The 19,082-nt window shown below is 47.3% G+C and overlaps 1 protein-coding gene across 4 annotated transcripts in view; it reads left to right on the top strand.

The window, feature by feature from the left end:
* NKTR (natural killer cell triggering receptor) overlaps positions 1–19,082 on the top strand; it is a 98,689-nt gene that overhangs the window by 17,187 nt on the left and 62,420 nt on the right. For 3 of the 4 annotated variants that reach the window (XM_082258554.1, XM_082258555.1, XM_082258553.1), the window contains exons 3-4: positions 15,944–16,018; positions 16,237–16,344. In XM_082258554.1, coding sequence (XP_082114680.1) covers positions 15,944–16,018; positions 16,237–16,344 — 183 coding nt within the window. Of the gene's footprint in view, positions 1–15,943; positions 16,019–16,236; positions 16,345–19,082 lie in introns of those variants that run through there. The other variant, XM_082258556.1, reaches the window with a different exon arrangement.

Genomic DNA, 19,082 nt, shown 5'->3' with positions numbered 1-19,082 from the left:
GGAAGGGGTTAACCTAGGGGTGACCAAAGGGTTAAGTGTGAGCCTAGGGGAGTGTTTTCTAACTGTATGGGGAATGGACTTGTGAAATGATCATAGAGACATGTGTTCCTGTATAGAAGGATCACAGGCGCTCTGTGATGATTCCAGAGAGAAGAACGGTCGGCTTTGTTTACAACAGCCGACCGTCCTCTCTCAGTGGGGAACGATCACGGGTGCCAGGCGGCAATCGCGGCTGCTGGCCCCATGCTTCGGCTTCCCCGTTGCCTAGTTGGGGGGGTGACGCTAGTACTATGTCGTGTCACGCAGCCGAGCCAGCCTGCCACAACTGCGGTGGGCATTCGGCAAGTGGTTAATATCATGAATATAAATTTCTCTATCGCTCATTGACAGACGTAGTCTTCTTGATTCTCAAGAGCTGGGTTATGTTGTCTCCGCAGGAGTAGGACTAGGCAGAAAGACAAAACGTTCTGGCTCCACCTTAGGGGCAGTCCCTGAGGGTATATCCTCCCTCTCTCTGCTACAGGGAATCAGTTTTTTTCTGTCTAGTCAGGAGTAAGGACCTAAGTTCCTTGCTGGGATCTTTTTGGTCCTGGCAGGATTTTTTCTTTAGAAGAAATATTTTTTAGGTAGTTTTTTTCTCCAGTGTTTTTCCTGTGAGATCTTCAAGCAAAAACGCCGGACTGGGCGACACTAGTGGTCACCCCAGCCGGCCTACGAGCGCGCGCAGACCATTGCATTGCGCTTGGTCGGCCGCGACACATTCAAGTAAGTATGCGGGGCCGGGCGACGGGCTGGATGTTGAGATCCAGTGGTCATCCCGGTTTCTGCCTACGAGCGCGTGCAGACCAGAGCTCCGCGCTGGGTCGGCCGCGACGGAGTCCCAGTGGAGGGACTGACCTTGCGAGTTAAAAGTCTCGCTTGGACGCCAGGAACCTGAGAGTCGAGGCGTCCGGAGTGGTCCACAAACCCCCACCCCGGTGGAGAGGGTATTGTGAAGAGAGGGTGCCTGTCGGTTTGGTATGGTGAGTAAACGTTCCCTTTTTTCTTTCCTCGTTATGAGGCAGTATGAATTATGGGCCCCTCCATACATGTTCAGTATATATCTGACACTAAAAGTCCCCCTTGTAAATACAGTATGTGTTTGTGGGAAGTGGACTTGGTTTGAGAGCTAACACTCTACCCAGCAGACTGTAGCATTACAGCAGACATAGGAGGTATAATCCTACCTTATTTGTAGTGTATCTCCTGTAGATCAATCAATCGCCACTCAGCAGAGATGCAGGTGGATGTGCTGGGAAAAACGATTTTGGCGGTCCGCCGCCATTTTGCCGTAGACCAGGTGCATGCATGTCCTCAGGTCACGCCGGCCGCCATGTTTTTGGAGTCTAATGTCTCCTGTATGGGGGCGGCCATGTTTCATGAGCCCAGCTACCTCGTGGAGAGCTGGGAACGCCGGAAGGCGTACACAGGGGGCGGAGCCACGTCCTTCTACCCGGGAAAAAGCAACAGCTCCTTCCAGTCTGTAAAAGACAGACGCTGACTGCAGTTGGTTGGAAACTACACTGCATCGGTTGGTGAGCCTTGGGGGTCCCTCTCTCTCTCTGTGGGATCGAGAAGCAGGTACTCTGAGGGGCGCTATTGCGCTAGGGGGAGACACATAAAAAAAAAATTAAAAAAAAAAAAAAAAAGTTTTTTTGTGTTTTCTGGCAAAGGTGTCCTGAATTAACATGGACCCTGCCACTCATGTATCTCCTCCGGATCCCCTCGAGGGGTCTGCGGGATCCTCCAGCACCCCACTGACGATTGAATCATTGTCCGCTATTATGGAAACTTTTGTGTCCCGGGTGGAAGTGGCTTGTCAGGGACAGGGCGCAAGTAAGCGACCCCCGCCTAACCCCTTATTATCTGTAACCTCGGATTCAGACTCTGAGCCTATTTCTGCAGTTGCAGGTACTTCATCTGGTATTGGTGTCTCGTGTACTGTCTTTTCAGACAGTGAGGAGGATGTTTCGGCATCAGCCATAGCCAGAGAGGAAGCGTTGGTAAACGCACTGATTGTATCTGTTCAAGAAACCTTAAGATTACAGGGTATTCCGTCAGAAATAGCTGAAACTGAAATCCCTTTTGGGACTAAAAAACGCATCAAAGTGGCGAAGGTTTTTCCATTGCCCAAATGTTTTGGCAATCCAATCAAAGAAGAATGGAGTCTGCCAAAACGCATTTCTACTATTTCTAAACGCATTAACAGGCGTTATCCGTTTGAGGAAACCCTTATTAAGAAATGGACAGAACCACCTGTGGTGGATTCACCAATTGCTAGATTGAATAAAGCCACGGTTATTCCTTTAGAAGACGCTCCGTCTTTTAAAGATCCAGTGGATCGCAAGATAGAAGCTATGTCTCGCACCATGTTTACCTTGATTGGATCAGCTTTCAGACCAATAATTGCTATTGGTCTGGTTTCGCAGGCTGTAACTGTATGGACCAAGTGGTTACGCCGGGACTTAGAAGAGGTCCCTCAGGCGGTATCAGATTTGTTGGAACAAATGATACAGGGGTTACAGTTTGTGTGTGATGCGGCGTTAGACGCCACTTCATTATTGGCGCGAGCATCTGTCTCAGTACACTGTGGCTAAAAGGTTGGTTAGCCGACCAAGGTTCCAAAAAAGCATTGGCTAATATCCCCTTTTTAGGAGAGCGTCTATTTGGAGCCAACTTAGATGAGATCATTAGGATCTCACGGGTGGAAAGAGCACCTTTTTACCGCAAAATTTTAAAGGTAAAGGAACTCGTCAAAGACTAGGGCCTTCTTTTTCTGCTCACAAGAGGTTTTTTCGTCCCGCGGGTGAAAAAATTAAGTCCTCCAAAGCTCCTGCAGGAGGCGTCAGGGGTCGTTGGTCGGGTAAGCAAAAGCCCGCCCCCTCTAGACCTGAAGATAAACCGTCCAAAGCCTGAAGGTGCGCCCCCACCCATAACTGGGGTGGGGGGACGTCTTCGCCGGTTCCCGGATCCATGGCTTTCCAGAATCCCGGACAGATGGGTTTGCGAAGTCATAAGGTCAGGGTACAAGATCGAGTTTCGATCTCTCCCACCGGCGCGATTCTTCCCTTCCAATAGCCGACTATCCCCGGATCGTTTAGACGATCTGCGGAGAGCAGTCACAGATTTACTACAACAAGGAGTGGTAGTCCACGTTCCTTGGACAGAACGGTTTCAAGGGTTTTATTCAAACCTATTTACAATACCCAGGAAAGAGGGCAAAGTGCGTCCAATTCTGGACTTAAGGGCACTCAATTCTTTTGTCAACATAAGAAGATTCAGAATGGAGTCCATTCGCACAGTAGCAGCCTTTCTGCATCCAGGGGATGTCCTAGCGTCCATAGACATCAAGGACGCATATCTTCACATTCCCATTTTCGCAGGACATCAGCGGTTTCTACGCTTTTCCGTAGAAGAGAACCTTTCGGTCTCGCCACGGCTCCGCGGGTCTTCACGAAGGTGTTGGCCCCAATGTTGGCACTTCTGCGCCAAAGAGGCATATCGATCCTTGGTTACCTAGACGATCTTCTGCTTCATGCAGAGTCTCCTCAGACCTTGCTACAAAACATAGAAATTACTATGATTTCTTTACAGGAATTCGGGTGGCTGGTGAACCAGCAAAAGTCATTTCTGGTTCCCACCCAGAGGCTCGAATATCTGGGTCTAATTCTAGACACAGTCAGGACAAGAGTTTTTTCTTCCGGTAGGGAAACTCCGAAAGATTCAATCAGCAGTCCAGTTGTTACTATCCAACAGCTGGTCTTCCCTTCGGACTTGCATGAGGGTTCTGAGGTTGATGGTGGCTTCCTTCGAAGCAGTCCCGTTTGCCCAGTCCCATACCCGAATTCTTCAGCAAGAGATTCTTCTCAGATGGAATCGGAATCCGGAATCCCTGGACAATCGGATCCGATTGAGCAAACAGACCAGAGATTCTCTGGTCTGGTGGCTTCGGTCTCCGATGCTCAGCCAGGGAAAGTCATTTCTGCCAATATATTGGACGACAGTGACCACGGATACCAGTCTATCCGGATGGGGAGGAATTCTCGGTCAGTTATCTGTCCAGGGACTTTGGTCCCCGGAAGAATCCAGGTTACCGATAAATGTATTGGAACTGAGAGCGATCAGACTTTGTCTGATTCACTGGACCGAGCAGCTCCAGGGCAGCCCGGTTCGGATCCAGTCGGACAACGCCACGGCCGTGGCTTATGTCAATCACCAGGGGGGCACCAAGAGTGTCCGAGCGGCCAAAAGAAGTGGCTTGCATTCTTCGCTGGGCGGAACGATTTGTTCCAGCAATCTCTGCGGTGTTCATTCCGGGGGTGGAGAATTGGCAGGCAGATTATCTCAGCCGTCAGACTCTGGATCAGGGGGAATGGTCCCTCCATCCAGACGTTTTCCACCAGTTGTGCCTACGATGGGGCACCCCGGATATGGATCTGTTGGCATCTCGATTCAACAGGAAAGTTCAGAGATTCGTGGCTCGCTCCCGCGATCCTCTAGCAGAAACCGCAGACGCACTGATCGCCCCGCGGGGGCAATACCAGCTAATGTATGCCTTCCCTCCTCTTGGGTTACTGCCAAGACTTCTTCGCAGGATAGAGGAGGAAGGAATTCCAGTAATCCTGGCAGCTCCGGACTGGCCTCGTCGAGCTTGTTACGCCGACGTGGTCAGACTGGTGGCGGACGTCCCGTGGAGACTTCCTCTCAGGGAGGATTCACTGTCTCAGGGACCGATCTTCCATCCTGCTTTACGATCGCTGGTTTTAAACGGCCTGGTTATTGAGACCCAGGTGCTGAAGGACAAGGGATTGTCAGCTTCAGTTATTCCTACTCTAGTTAAAACAAGGAAAGCGACTTCCAGAAAGATTATCATCGTACATGGAAGTCTTATATTGGGTGGTGTGAATCCCTTGGGTTCCATCTACATCTTTATTCGGTAGTCCGAATATTGGCTTTCTGCAACAGGGGGTTGAGTAGAAGCTGGCCTTGAGTGTTATCAAGGGTCTGGTTTCAGCATTTGCTATCTTCTTTCAGAAGCTTTTGTCTACTCATTCCTTGGTGCGGAATTTCATCCAGGGGGTGCGACACCTGGCTCTGCCAGTGCACGCGCCGTTACCATCCTGGGATCTTAATTTGGTGCTGTCGGTTCTTCAGACACCTCCCTTTGAAAATATCAGGGAGATTCCCTTGCTTACTTTATCCCAGAAGGTGCTCTTCTTGGTGGCTATCACTTCTGCACGCAGGGTGTCAGAACTGGCTGCATTATCCTGTTGTTCCCCAGATCTGGTGGTTCATAGGGATAAGGTTGTTCTTCATCCGAATCCATCCTTCCTTCTAAGGTGGTTTCAAAGTTTCATTGAATAAGGACAGTGTATTGTCCTTCCTATGTCCTTAGCCCAATCATCCTCGAGAATTTGCATGGCATTCCTTGGATGTAGTTCGGGCGATCAGGATATACTTGAATACTACGGATTCAATTTGTAAGACGGATTCACTGTTTGTGATCACGGATGGCCCTAAGAAGGGGTTGCCTGTTCTGCTGCGACCATCTTTAGATGGATCAGACAGACGGTGGTATAGGCTTATTTTATCTAAGGGTCGGGATCCCCCGTTCCCTGTTAAGGCGCATTCTACTCGGGCGCTTAGAGTTTCCTGGACCTTCCGCCATCAGGCGTCAGTGGTTCAGGTTTTCAAGGCGACTGTTTAGTAGTCGGTTCATACCTTTACAATATTGTATAAGGTTTATGTGATGGCATCGTCAGATGCCTCTTCTGGCTGCAAGGTTCCTGCAGGCCACTGTTTGAGGAGACTGTTGGTCTACCTCGAGGATTTGTGGGGTAGGTCTCATCTGTTTACTTGATGAGTCCTTTGATACTTCTGGTTGGCTCCGGTTGGGCCTTCTAGATTGGATTTTGATTCTGTCAATCCCACCCCTCATTTTGTGGCACTGCTTCTGGATGTCCCAGCTCTTGAGAATCAAGAAGACTACGTCTGTCAATGAGCGATAGAGAAAAATGGATTTTTGTAAGATCTTACCGTAAAATCCTTTTCTCTTAAGCTCATTGACAGACGTAGTACCCGCCCCTCTATCATTGAGTTGGGTTGGGTTAAATTCTCTGTTACTGCTTTAGAACAGAACTGATTCCCTGTAGCAGAGAGAGGGAGGATATACCCTCAGGGACTGCCCCTAAGGTGGAGCCAGAACGTTTTGTCTTTCTGCCTAGTCCTACTCCTGCGGAGACAACATAACCCAGCTCTTGAGAATCAAGAAGACTACGTCTGTCAATGAGCTTAAGAGAAAAGGATTTTACGGTAAGATCTTACAAAAATCCATTTTTATTGTCGGCCATTATTGGTACCTTTAGCGCATGAAAAGCTCATGAGAAATTCTATCCCTTTAAATTCTATGTATGTCTTCACCCTGGTTAATTGCGCTTCCATTGTGGTGTTAAAAATTCTGCTTACTGCATTTTTGGTTAGTTAAAAAAAAAAAAAACGCACCTCCCTGTTGAATTAAAAAAGCAGCAAGAACACATCAGTAACGCATCCGTGTTATGTTTTGATGCGGTTTTTGAGTCACGTGACCTATGAAAAATACACCATAGGAACAGTAAAATCGCAGCAAAATCGTTTTCGGTGCCGTTATCGGCACCTTTTTTTCTTATTGGCAAAATGCCATTTTCGCCCAATATGTTTCAGCCTCCGAAATTTCGGTGCATCTCTAATTGGGACTACTCCTTGAATACTATTTATAGATTACTATTGAATACTTCGCTGGTTCGAATCCCAACCACGACACTACCTGCCTGGAGTTTGCATGTTCTCCCTGTGCCTGCGTGGGTTTCCTCCGGGTACTCCGGTTTCCTCCCACACTCCAAAGACCTGCTGGTAGGTTAATTGGATCCTTTATAAAAAAAATTGGCCCTACTGTGTATGTATGTGAGTTAGGGACCTTAGATTGTAAGCTCCTTGAGGGCAGGGACTGATGTGAATGTGCAATGTATATGTAAAGCACTGCGTAAATTGACAGCGCTATAGAAGTACCTGAAATAAATAATAATAATAATAATAATACTGTAGGGCCAAAACAACTAATCGATCATGAAAACTATTTTCATTATTGATTAGTTGGTCTGCATACAGAATGCATTATTTGTTTACATATCTGGAAATACAGTGTAGCACACATACAGCCCAGTACACCGTTCATACATGTCAGAAGACACAGTGCAGCACACATACAGCTCAGTACACCATCTATAAATGTCAGTATACACAGTGCAGCACACATACAGCTCAGTACACCATCTATAAATGTCAGAAGACACAGTGCAGCACACATACATCTCAGTACACCATCTATAAATGTCAGAAGACACAGTGCAGCACACATACATCTCAGTACACCATTGACGTCATTGTAACGAAACGCGTAGGGCGGAGTCTCCGACGTCAAACGTCACTTCTGGTTGTCGGCCGTGGAAGCATCCCGGCACGCACTGTGGTTTCTGATCTCGATCATCTATACGAGTGAGTTGAAAAATCACATTTCACTGCATTTAAAAAATACTAAACAGTAAAGTTAGCCCATTTTTTTGTATATTGTGAAAGAACATGTCAGGCCGAGTAAATAGATACCCAACATGTTACGGTTTAAAATTGCGCCCCCCCCGTGGGATGGCGACAAACTACGGTCAATAGAGATCTCAATCTGCGACGCTTCAAATATATTTAACAGTTACCAGTTTAGAGTTAGAGTGTAGCTCTTTTTTTTAAATTATTGCTCACGTTCTGGCGATCGCGGCGATACCTCACATGTGTGGTTTGAACAGCGATTTCATTTGCGGCTCGACTTCCGTATACGTTTTTTTTTTGTGCGCGAGCTAACGGTGACGGGGGCGGATAAATTTTTTTTTTTTTCCCATTTATTTTTTTAACTTTATTAAAGTTTTAAAAAAAATAAATAAATCTGATCACTTTTATTGCTGTCACAAGCAATGTAAACATCCCTTGTGACACCAATATGTAGTGACAGGTACACTTTATGGAGAGATCGAGGGTCTAAAAGACCCTAGACCCCTCCACTACACTTCCCTGTATGCAAAAACGCCGAAAACTGCATTTTTGCATACAGCCGCCTTTTGCAGCACAGTAACCCGGACGTGACGTCATGGACGCCGCCTCCGGGTTACGTCATCGGAGACCCGATCGAAGCCGTTTCCGGCTTTGATCGGGACTCCATCCAGCCGGCGGACGTGCCGGCTGGGTGCTCGGGGCTCCCGGTGGGACGGGAGCCCCGGTAACAGCCATGGAAGGCGGCGGGAGGGGGGGGGGACGTCCCCTCCCGGGTACCGATCGAGCATCGGTCGGTACCGACGGAAAGCCAACCGTCGGCTCTAAACCACGGTACCGGGATGGTGCCTCTAGCTAGAGGCATCATCCCGGTATAACACCGCAAAGTTTACCGACGTAGCCCTACGTCAGTATGCGGTAAGTGGTTAGGAGATATTCACCCTGCATGCAGCTGCTGACACCAGCGGCGCATGCGCTCTGAAGGTCCGGCGTATCTTGTTGGACCTTCAGAGCTCCTTGCCGGAAAGTGAACTCCCGTGCGCATGTGCGGGAGTGACGTCATCGCGGCTCAGGCCACTCACAGCGCCGGAGCCGCCGAACCTGGAAGAGACGGTGAGGGAACATGACAGCTCCCTCAGCGGTGTCCCGGCGACCGTATGGGGGCTTCGTTCTAAGGTAAGTATTTCATAATGTGCTACTATCCAATGCATACTGGCACATTTTGCCATGGTCCTGCAGGTTTATTTTTTTATTTTTTTTTACACAGGGGATACAATCGCTTTAAGAGTTACTCGCCACCAGTTGCCCTACCTATCCCCTACCTTGCCTTGCCCCTAAAATTGCCCTCATAAATTATCTCATGAAATTACACTGTTAATTGTTTTATGTAGAATTAGGTTAAAAAAAATAAATATTAAAAACAACTTCATCAGTGCCCATCAATGCAGCCACAGCAGTGGCCATCAGTGCAGCCTCATTAGTGCCCATCAGTGCAGCATATCAGTGCAGCCTCGTCAGTGCCCGTTAATGCAGCCTCGCCTGTGCCCGTTAATGCAGCCTCGCCTGTGCCCGTTAATGCAGCCTCGTCAGTGCCCGTTAATGCAGCCTCGCCTGTGCCCGTTAATGCAGCCTCGCCTGTGCCCGTTAATGCAGCCTCGCCTGTGCCCGTTAATGCAGCCTCGCCTGTGCCCGTTAATGCAGCCTCGTCTGTGCCCGTTAATGCAGCTTCATGGGAAGAGAGATGAGAGGAAGAGGAGCGCTGCTGGATCACACAGAGAGCGGATCTCCGCTATGAAAGTCCCCCCCCCCCCCCCTCACAGACCGGCTCCTATGATAGACAATCACACTACTACAATTTCCTTGCATTGCACCAGTGTGCTGTCTATCATAGGAGCTGGTCTAGGAAGCGGGACTTTGTTTCACAGCAGAGATCTGTGTGATTCGGCCGGCTCTCCTCTTCTCTTCTCTCCTCTCTGTGTGATCCGGCAGACTCTCCTCTTCTCTCCTCTCTGTGTGATCCGGCCGGCTCTCCTCTTCTCTCCTCTCCTCTCTGTGTTATCCGGCAGCACTCTTCTTCCTCTCCTCTTCCATATAGTTTCCTGGCCGATCTCAGAATTGTCTCCCATTTAACCCCACCTGCCGGCAGCGCCTGCCATCCCCCGTTGATACGGACTCTCACTCGCCCTTAACTGATTTCGCCTCACCATTTGCAAGCAGGCGAGTGGAAATTTTGAGAGCTGATATAGCATATACAATTGCGACACAAGTCTTATTATAAATTAGGGCAAATTCGCACTATATGTGGTGACGGACAGTAAAAAATCTTTTTTTTTTTTTTTTTTTTTTTTTCGTTTTGAATAGAGGACGGATGGATAATAACCCCTGTCAGTGTTTACGGCTGCCTGTGTCCCCGTTAAGGAGATTCCGCCTCTCTATTTGTCCTGTTTACCATTGAAAGTAAAGGAAAATCTCACATTTTGGGTTGTCTCCAGAAAAGTAATAGAGGGGAAATCTTCCAATGGGGACACTAGGGATTTCCCTCACTTTGGAGGGAATTTCTCTCACTTCCTGTTTGGCTGTGGGACAGGAAGTGAAGGGAAATCTCCGCAATGGGACACATGATGATGATGAGAAAAAAAATAAAATCTGGCAGGTTATAGCCCTCCCTTGCTCAAAGCACAATGAAAAAAAGTTTTGCCTATAGTTCTACTTTAAGTTTTGGTTTATAATACCAATTTTGGTTTCCTCCGTTATCATGATGTGACATTCTGTGCTCTCTGGAGAGGTGAATGCAAGTGGAGCAAATACAGAAAATGTGTTGTTTTACATATCTGCATATTACAGCTTTGCAGCAGGCAGGTTCTCCTGTACCAGAGATCTTTAGGGGGGGGGGGGGGCTCTGCAGGCATTATATGACAAGTGTTAGCACCCTCTTCTGTAATGTGCTTCTGCCAAGTGCAGAGCTCCTCTGTGTGATCTGCATAGCCTGGGGCAAAGCCGATCCGCCATCAGAAATGCTGAAAATAGCAATGTGGAGCCACTCTGACACGTGGCACCCTCCTCTTCCTCCTCCTGCAGCTGCTGGAGAATGTGCCTCTCATTAACATACTGGAGAGGGGATGGCATGCCAGACAGCAGCACCCATCAGAACAAGTGGGCCCTTGTTATGGGATCTGATTTCAATGCAGGAAATGCTGAGAAGGTTGTAGCTTCCTGTCCAGAGATCAATGGTAGAGGGCAGCAAAAATCCTTTAACATTTGTCATTTCAAAAAGCATGTTTAATATTTGGAAAGCTTCAGCTTTCAATCAAATAATCTCCGGTGATCCTGCCGTGAACGTCCTTTTTTCAGGCGCTTCCTGTTATAGGGTGGCAATGCTCTCCCTAAATGAAAAAGAAGAAAATATTCCACGCTATAAACCGGTGCGTGTGCTAATCTAAAAGCGGTTCGGTATATTGTTACTGTATAGCAGGGGTCTTCAAACTACGGCCATCCAGTTGTTCAGGAACTACAATTCCCATCATGTCTAGTCATGTCTGTGAATGTCAGAGTTTTACAATGCCTCATGGGCTGTGTAGTTCTGCAACAGCTGGAGGGCCGTAGTTTGAGGATCCCTGCAGTATAGGTACAGCTGTGATCTTAACCACTTCTGGACTGGGAGGATTTGCCCCCTTAATGACCAGGCCATTTCTTTTGCGATTCGGCACTGCGTTACTTTAACGGCAAATTGTGCGGTCGTGCGACTCTGTACCCCAGTAAAATTAATGTTTTTTTCCCACAAATAGAGCTTTCTTTTGGTGGTATTTGATCACCTGTCCAATTTTTTTTTTTTTTTATGCGCTATAAACAGAGCGCAATTCTGAAAAAAAATATTTTTCACATTCTGCTATATAACATCCCCCCCCCCCCCCCCCCAAAAAAAAAAAAAAAATTGCAATAAGCGTATTTTGATTGGTTTGCGCAAAAGTTATCGTGTCTACAAACTAGGGGAAAGATTTGTCTTTTTTTTTTTTTTTAACTCGTAACTGCGGCTATTTACGATTTTTAGCGGGAGTGCAACATTGCGGCGGACAGATCGGACCCCTAACTCACCTTTTTGACACTTTTCGGGGGGACCAGTGACATCACTACAGTAATCAGTGCTAAAAATATGCTGTTACTGTAATAATGACATTGGCAGGGAAGGGTTTAACCCAGGGGGAATTAAGGGGTTAAATGTAAGCCGTGGGGAGTGTTTTCTAACTGTATGGGGGATGGACTTGTGAAATGATATATAGAAGGATCACAGGCACTCTGTGATCGTTTCAGAGAGAACAGTCAGCTGACCGGTGTTCTCTCAGCAGGGAGCGATCGCGGGTGGCCGGCGGCAATCGCGGCCACCGGCCCCGTGCATCGGCATCCCTTCTGCCTAGTGGGCAATCGCCGCCGCCAGCACAACTCGCCCCCTAGCACCACGTGCGGCCAATGTACTGCTACGTCGGTCGCTCGCCCCCTAGCACCACACGCACGACCAACGTCGGTTCACGCAGCTGAACTAGCCTGCCACAGACGGGCAGTTGGCAACTGGTTAAAATAGAAATGCTTTCAGAGGTGAGATGCTGCCCCCCAGAAAGGCTGCTACAACTGTAGGGCCTGCTGAAAAAGATCCCTTTTTATAAGCCTAGGTTTGGCGCTGCTCCTCCCAAAGTCAATAGATGAAAATGAAAATGTGCAAATTACTGCGTGCTACTCTGATAAACATATCCACTGAATTAGTAAATGCATAAATGACTGTGCAATAAACAGTCACTGCTCCTCCCAGATGAATAAATGTGGGATTGTGCAAATTGCTACGTGCTGCTTAGGTATCCACTGAATAAATAAATACATAAGTTGTATATATCATACATAATACTGTGCAGAAACACTCAATCCTGTGCAAATATAAAAAGTGCAAACACCACAAAAAAGTGCTAGTGCCTCATTGTAAACATAAATGCAGAAGTGTCCAAAAAGTCTTAAGCCCCGTACACACGTACCGATCGTCGGCATACAAATGTTCCTCTTTTCTCCCCGGGATGTCGGTGTCTGTTGAAAAGTGCAAAGACAGCACAAGGACAGCACAAGAATTTTGTCTGCAGACTTCAGCTGACTGCAGAAGTGATGTCATGTAATGGTTAACTTTCCCTGTGTTTTTAATTTTCTGAGCATGCCCAGTCTTGCAAATCTGCGGTCTGTCGGCCGAATTCTGTACTGACAGGCGAACAATCGTCCGTTCTGGTGTCCGCAGACAAAAATTTTCATGTTTGCACGAAAGACTTTTGTCCGCGGATTGTGCGCAGACATCTGTCGGAGGCACCATACTAACACGCGTACAATCGGCAGATCTTTCGTCCGCCGACGTTTGTATGCCGACGATCGGTACGTGTGTACGGGCCTTTAGTCTAAGTTCCTGTTTTCCCCATCGTATGGGCTTCTGAGATTAGAGACTAGATTTGGAGGGTTTTGGGGTGGACGTGGGCCTCTCCTTGGGATGGTCGGACCCCCTGGGGTCGATGCATACTAGCACATTATGCATTTACTTTGCAGGGGGGGGGGAGGAAGAGTTTACTACCTCTTTAAAGCATATCAAAACCCAAGAACAAAAATGTAATATATTGCTATTATCAGTCCTTAAAGCGGAGTTCTGGGCACAAAAAATATTTTTTTTTTGTGCCCCTCCGCTAGGTATGCCTCACCTGAAAAGGAATTGGATAGTTATTTTTTTTTTTTTGTTTACTCACCTTTTTATTGAAGATCGTAAATACTCACCTATGACAGCTTCCTCCTCCAGCGCCGCGGCTCACCCCGTCACTTCCTGCCTCGCGATGATTCCTGGGAGCTAAACGTCATAGCTCCCAGGAATCAATGCGCCGCACCGGCCCCGCTCGTCATTTCCGGGCGACGCCCAGAAGCTGTTTAGGAATGCGGCGCCGCACCGGAAGTGACGAGAGGGGCCGGTGCAGTGCATTCTGGGACACGAAGACGCGGAAGAAGACAGAGAAGAGGACCGCGCCGGCTTCAGCTGCCCACAACCGAGATGGAAACGCTGTGGAAGAAAATTTCTAAGTAAGTATTTCTTCTTACAGGTAAGTGCGAACCGGGACAGATCAGAGGCTAGCCATTGTGGAATGTGCTAGCCCTGACTGTCCCGGGGGTATGTTCAGAAAAAAATCGTTTCTCTGCCCGGAACTCCGCTTTAAATGTGATGGGTGCATTTGTTTTTTCTTTCATGGGTTTTTTTTTTTTTCTGATAATCCTGCCAGGGGTAAGATCTCCCCTCCCCAGGGGTAAGACCACCTCAGCCACTTCCTAACTTACTATCATGTTACCAAGTTAGTCTGGCTGAAAAAAAAGACACAAATCCATCTAGTTCGAACACTAGAGGAAAAACAAATGTGAGTATATATATATATATATATATATATATAATCACACGCTTGATCCAGAGGAAGGCAAAAAAAAAAGGCTAATAAAGCTTGATCCAATTTGCTCCAGCAGGGAAAAAACTCCTTCCTCATCCCCCAAGATGTGGTGTTATGTGGTAACAACTGTCTCCCAATTGTGCTCCTGTGTTGTCACCATTGCATGCACCCCTGGTGGAGGTTAGAAGTGGCGATGCGGACACATTGCACAGATATGTTCCCCCATAAGCTGGTGCAGGACAGTGATGAGCAGCCAATACCAAAGCAGCTGTTTGCGGTAAAGCATGCTTAAGCAAACCAGATGTCCTCAATTAAAGGGGTTGTAAAGTCAGAAAGTTTTTATCTTAATGCGTTCTAGGCATTAAGATAAAAAGCCTTCTGAGTGCAGCAGCCCCCCCCTAATACTTACTGAGGTTCCTCTGTCCAGTGATGTCCACGAGTGTCTTAGCCGTCCGAAGGTTCTCCCTCCTGATTGGCTGCTGTCAATCAAAGTCAGCTAGCCAATCAGGGGAGAGGAGGCGGGGCTCCGTGTCTAAATGGACACAGAGAGCTGTGACTCGGCTCGGGTGCCACCATAGCAACCTGCTTGCTGTGGGGGTACTCAACAGGAGGGAGGGACCAGGAGCAGCCAAGAGGCACCCGGGAAGAGGAGGATCTGGGCTGCTCTGTGCAAAACAAACTGCACAGAGCAAGTAAGTATAACATGTATGTTATTTTTATAGGGAAAAAGACGAGAATTTACAATACCTTTTAAGGCAGGGATTCTCAAACTACGGCCTTCAAGCTGTTGTGGAACTACACATCCCGTGAGACATTGTAAAACTCTGACATTCATAGACATGACTAGGCATGATGGGATTTTTCCTGAGCAACTGGAGAGCCATAGTTTGAAGACCCTGAGCAACTGGAGGGCCATAGTTTGAAGACCCCCTGCTTTAAGGGTTTAGATTTAATATTGACAGGTTCACTTAACCACTTCCCGTCCGTCATATAGCAAAATGACGGCCGCTAAGTGGTTGCACTACTCTGTCTGGTCATATGATGTCCAGCAGGATAGACCACTCTGCACACCCCCGGGGGGGGGGCGCACGCAGAGCGGCGATCGGTGGTCTTCCATCCCACTTAAAAGCCTATGACGTAGGCTCTTTACCATCTGACCAGCTGTGTCCAATCACAGCTGGTCACATAGTAAATAGGAAGTGCCATTGATCAGCTTTCCTCAGTTCGCGCCTGACAGGCGCGAGTAGAGGAGAGCCGATCGGCGGCTCTCCTGACAGAGGGGCGGTCTGTGCTGGTAATCAGAGCATTGATTACCAGTGCAGACCCTTGGGGGATGCCACTAAGGCCACCAGAGAATGCCCACCCATGACCACCAGGGATGCCAATCAGTGCCCCAGGAGCCTGTCGGTGCCCTCTTCATCAGTGCTGCCTATCATTGCCATCTATCAGTGCCGCCCACCAATGCTGCATATCAATGCTATCTATCAGTGCCTCCTCATCAGTGCGGCCTCATCAGTGCAGGAAAAAACCTATTTACAAAATTTTATAACCTAAACAAAAAAACTTTTTTTTTTTTTTTCAAACTTTTTGGTCTTTTTTAATTTGTTTAGCAAAAAATAAAAAAACCTTGCACTGATCAAATACCACCAAAAGAAAGCTCTATCTGTGGGGGGAAAATTACATACATTTGGTTTAGGTACAGTGTTACGGGACCACGCAATTGTCATTCAGAATGCAACAGCGCTAAAAGCTGAAAATTGGCCTGCGCAGGAAGGGGGTGAAAGTGCCCGGTATTGAAGTGGTTAAACCAATCACTAACTTTGTACATTTTTCTTATGAGGACCTTCAGTTAATCTAATACTTGTGAATTTTTTTGTTTTTTTCTGCAGTTGGCCGCATTGTGTTTCAGCTCTTCTCCGATGTCTGTCCTAAAACATGCATGAACTTCCTGTGCCTGTGTAAAGGTAGGTGAAGGTGGCATCTTACTATATAGGCGCCCCCAGAAATCTGTGGAAAGTGTTCTTCTCTTTTTTTTTTCTCCAGATGATAGAGTTAGAAATCAACATACGTATGTATATAAACGTAAAAATAACCCTAGACTGAGCACACCTTAATAACGTCTGCTGGAACCAAGGTGCCTGTTTGCCAATGATGGTGTCTCTGCCTCTTCTTGTTCCCGCAGGTGAAAAGGGAATTGGAAAAGTAACAGGGAAAAAATTATGGTATAAGGGCTCCACCTTCCATCGAGTGGTGAAACACTTTATGATCCAGGGTGGCGACTTCAGCGAAGGTAAGGAGAAGTGATAGAGATCTAAAATCTTTGTTCAACAGCCCATTTCATTGCTGTTTTCAGCAGCACCTGAGGCCAACTGAATATATATGCCTGTAAAGTGAACTCTTTGTGTATGGACATTGAAGTATTTACAGTTTATCAAGCAGTAAATGAGATCAAGGCCTCCTTCACACCATGGTGCAGAGACGTCTGCTTTTCTGTACACGTTTTGCAAGGGCTCAAATGAAAACAATGGTTCTCTGTTTGTTCACACCACAACGTGAAGATTTTATCTGTGCGGGAATTTACAATGTGTATGCAATTTTTTGCAGAGAAAAAAAAAACTGGCATGAAATCAAAATTGGTTTGATCAGGGCACATAACTGACGTGCGTGAAAACTGATGTCAGCGTGCATAAAAACTCACTGAAACGCGCATGAAAACATGTCTCTGCAAGGATTTCTCATCCGTTTTCATGCACATTAGGTGTGAACGAGCCCTTGGAACAAACTATCCCTGACCTCAGTTGTTGCGGGTATTTTGGAGCAATTCATCCTCAAAATTCACAGCAGAAGCACTAACTGCTTGGCCCACCATGCTCCCAAAAATGTCTCCGCAGCTCAGCTCCATCTCCCAGCAGTGAATTATCAGTTCCGGCTCCCCCAGCAGTAACTCCTCAGCTTTTCCTGCTCCCAGCAGCAACTCAGTAGCTTCCCTACTCCCCTTCCCAGCAGTGACTCAGCAGCCCAGCTCTCTTCTTCCAGCAATGACTTAGCAGCTCAGCTGCTCCTGCTCCTTCCTCCCAGCAGTGACTCAGCAGCCCAGCTCTCTTCTTCCAGCAATGACTTAGCAGCTCAGCTGCCTCTGCTCCTTCCACACAGCAGGCAGGTCAGCTCTTCCTGCTACTCCCTCCCTACAAAAACACATGATTAATTAGGAGCTCTGCTCTTCTTCTTTCTAGGAATGTGGTAATACCAATGTTTTAGGACCGAGTACGAGTACCGATATTTTTTCTCAAGTAGTTGCCGATACCTATTTTTAGTGTCACGTGACACTATTTTATTTTTTTCTTTCAATAGTTTTTATTGAATTTTGCAAAAAGGCAACAGAAGTGCAGTAACAAGCAAGGCATATGAACAGTATGAATACATAGGAGACATTGTTCAAAGAAGTGTAGCCTTGGCAGGTCGATGATGCAACCGGGTGTTGAAATAGAATGACGCTAGTTTTTAACTTATTTACTTCACTACACTTATTTGCTGTGCCTCGGCCCTGGTGGAGTAGTAGTAGGCCAGCAAACCTAAAATCATTTTTTTTTTTTATGCATTTATTTTTTACACATAACACCCAGCTCGCCTGCCTCGTCCATTGTGGTGTACCGATAGAGCACTTGGGGTCTGGATGTCACATCTTGCACTGCCGTGCCCTTGCGCATGTCTCTCTCCATAAAGGCGGCAGTTACAGTCTGCAAACTTTAAGGTATCAGTTTTTGTAACGGAGCATGTGCACGAGTACAAGTACTTGTTCAAATGCTTAGTATAGGCACCGATACCGATATCGGTGCAACGCTTCTTCCTTCCCCCTCCTATTACTGACTTCGAAACTCTGCTCACCCTGCTTCCCTCTTCCAGCCATGAAGCAAGTCAGTTCTCCTTACTTCCCCCTACCAGCAATAGTTCAGCAGCTCACCTCACCTGCTCCCCTCTCTCAGTAGTGGCTCAGTAGCTAAGCTCACCTGGCTTCCCCCTTCCTAGCAGTAATGAAGGTCAGTTCTTCATATCCCCCCCCTCCCCACCAGCAGTAATGCAGCAGCTCAGCTCACCTGCCCCCCCCCCCACTAGCAATAATTCAGCAGCTCAGCTCACCTGACCCCCCCCCCCCCCTCTCAGTGGTGGCTCAGTAGCTAAGCTCACCTTGCTTCCCCCTTCCTAGCAGTTATAAAGCAGGTCAGTTCTCCATATTTCCCCCATCGGCAATAATTCAGCAGCTCAGCTCACCCGCTCCCTTCTCCCAGTAGTGGCTCAGTAGCTAAGCTCACCTTGCCTCCCCCTTCCTAGCAGTTATGAAGCAGGTCAGTTCTCCATGTTTCCCCCATCGGCAATAATTTAGCGACAGGTATGCCGTCGCTTCAGAGCGCAGGCGCCAGTGACATCACCGGCTGCATGCAGTGTGATTATCTCCTAAACAGTGCAAGTTTAGGAGATATTCACAGTACCTTCAGGTAAGCCTTATTATAGGATAACCTGTAGGTACAAGTGCAAAAAAAAGTGTTTACTTTCACTTTAACCGCTTGCCGACCGCCGCACGACTATTTATTGCTGCGGTCAGCCCCTCACAGGCAAAGCGACGTAGTACTACGTCGCTAGCCTGTGAGGGTCTAGGGAGCGAGCGCGCGCCCCCTTTACCAAACATAGGTAGCATAAAACAAATTGGCCGAAAAATTTAAAAAATTTTGATTTTTACATTTTTTTTTTTTGGGTAATTTCATATAAAAAAATGTGAAAAATATTGTTATTTTTGCAAAATTGTCGCTATTTTTTTGTTTATAGCGCATGATCAAAAAATTTCACAGGTGATCAAATACCACCAAAAGAAAGCTCTGTTTGTGGGGAAAAAAAGGACGTCAAATTCGTTTAGGTACAGCATTGCACGACCGCGCAATTGTCCGTTTAAAGTCACGCAGTGCCGAATCGCAAAATAGGCCCAGGTCAGGAAGGGGGTAAAATCTGCCGGGTCTTAAGTGGTTAACTCCGCTC

Source organism: Pelophylax lessonae (genome assembly GCF_965119305.1).
Source record: "Pelophylax lessonae genome assembly, chromosome: 5".
Taxonomy (NCBI): Eukaryota; Metazoa; Chordata; class Amphibia; order Anura; family Ranidae; genus Pelophylax; species Pelophylax lessonae.
Note: the sequence above shows the minus strand (reverse complement) of the source record. Positions and strands in the feature narration are given on the sequence as shown.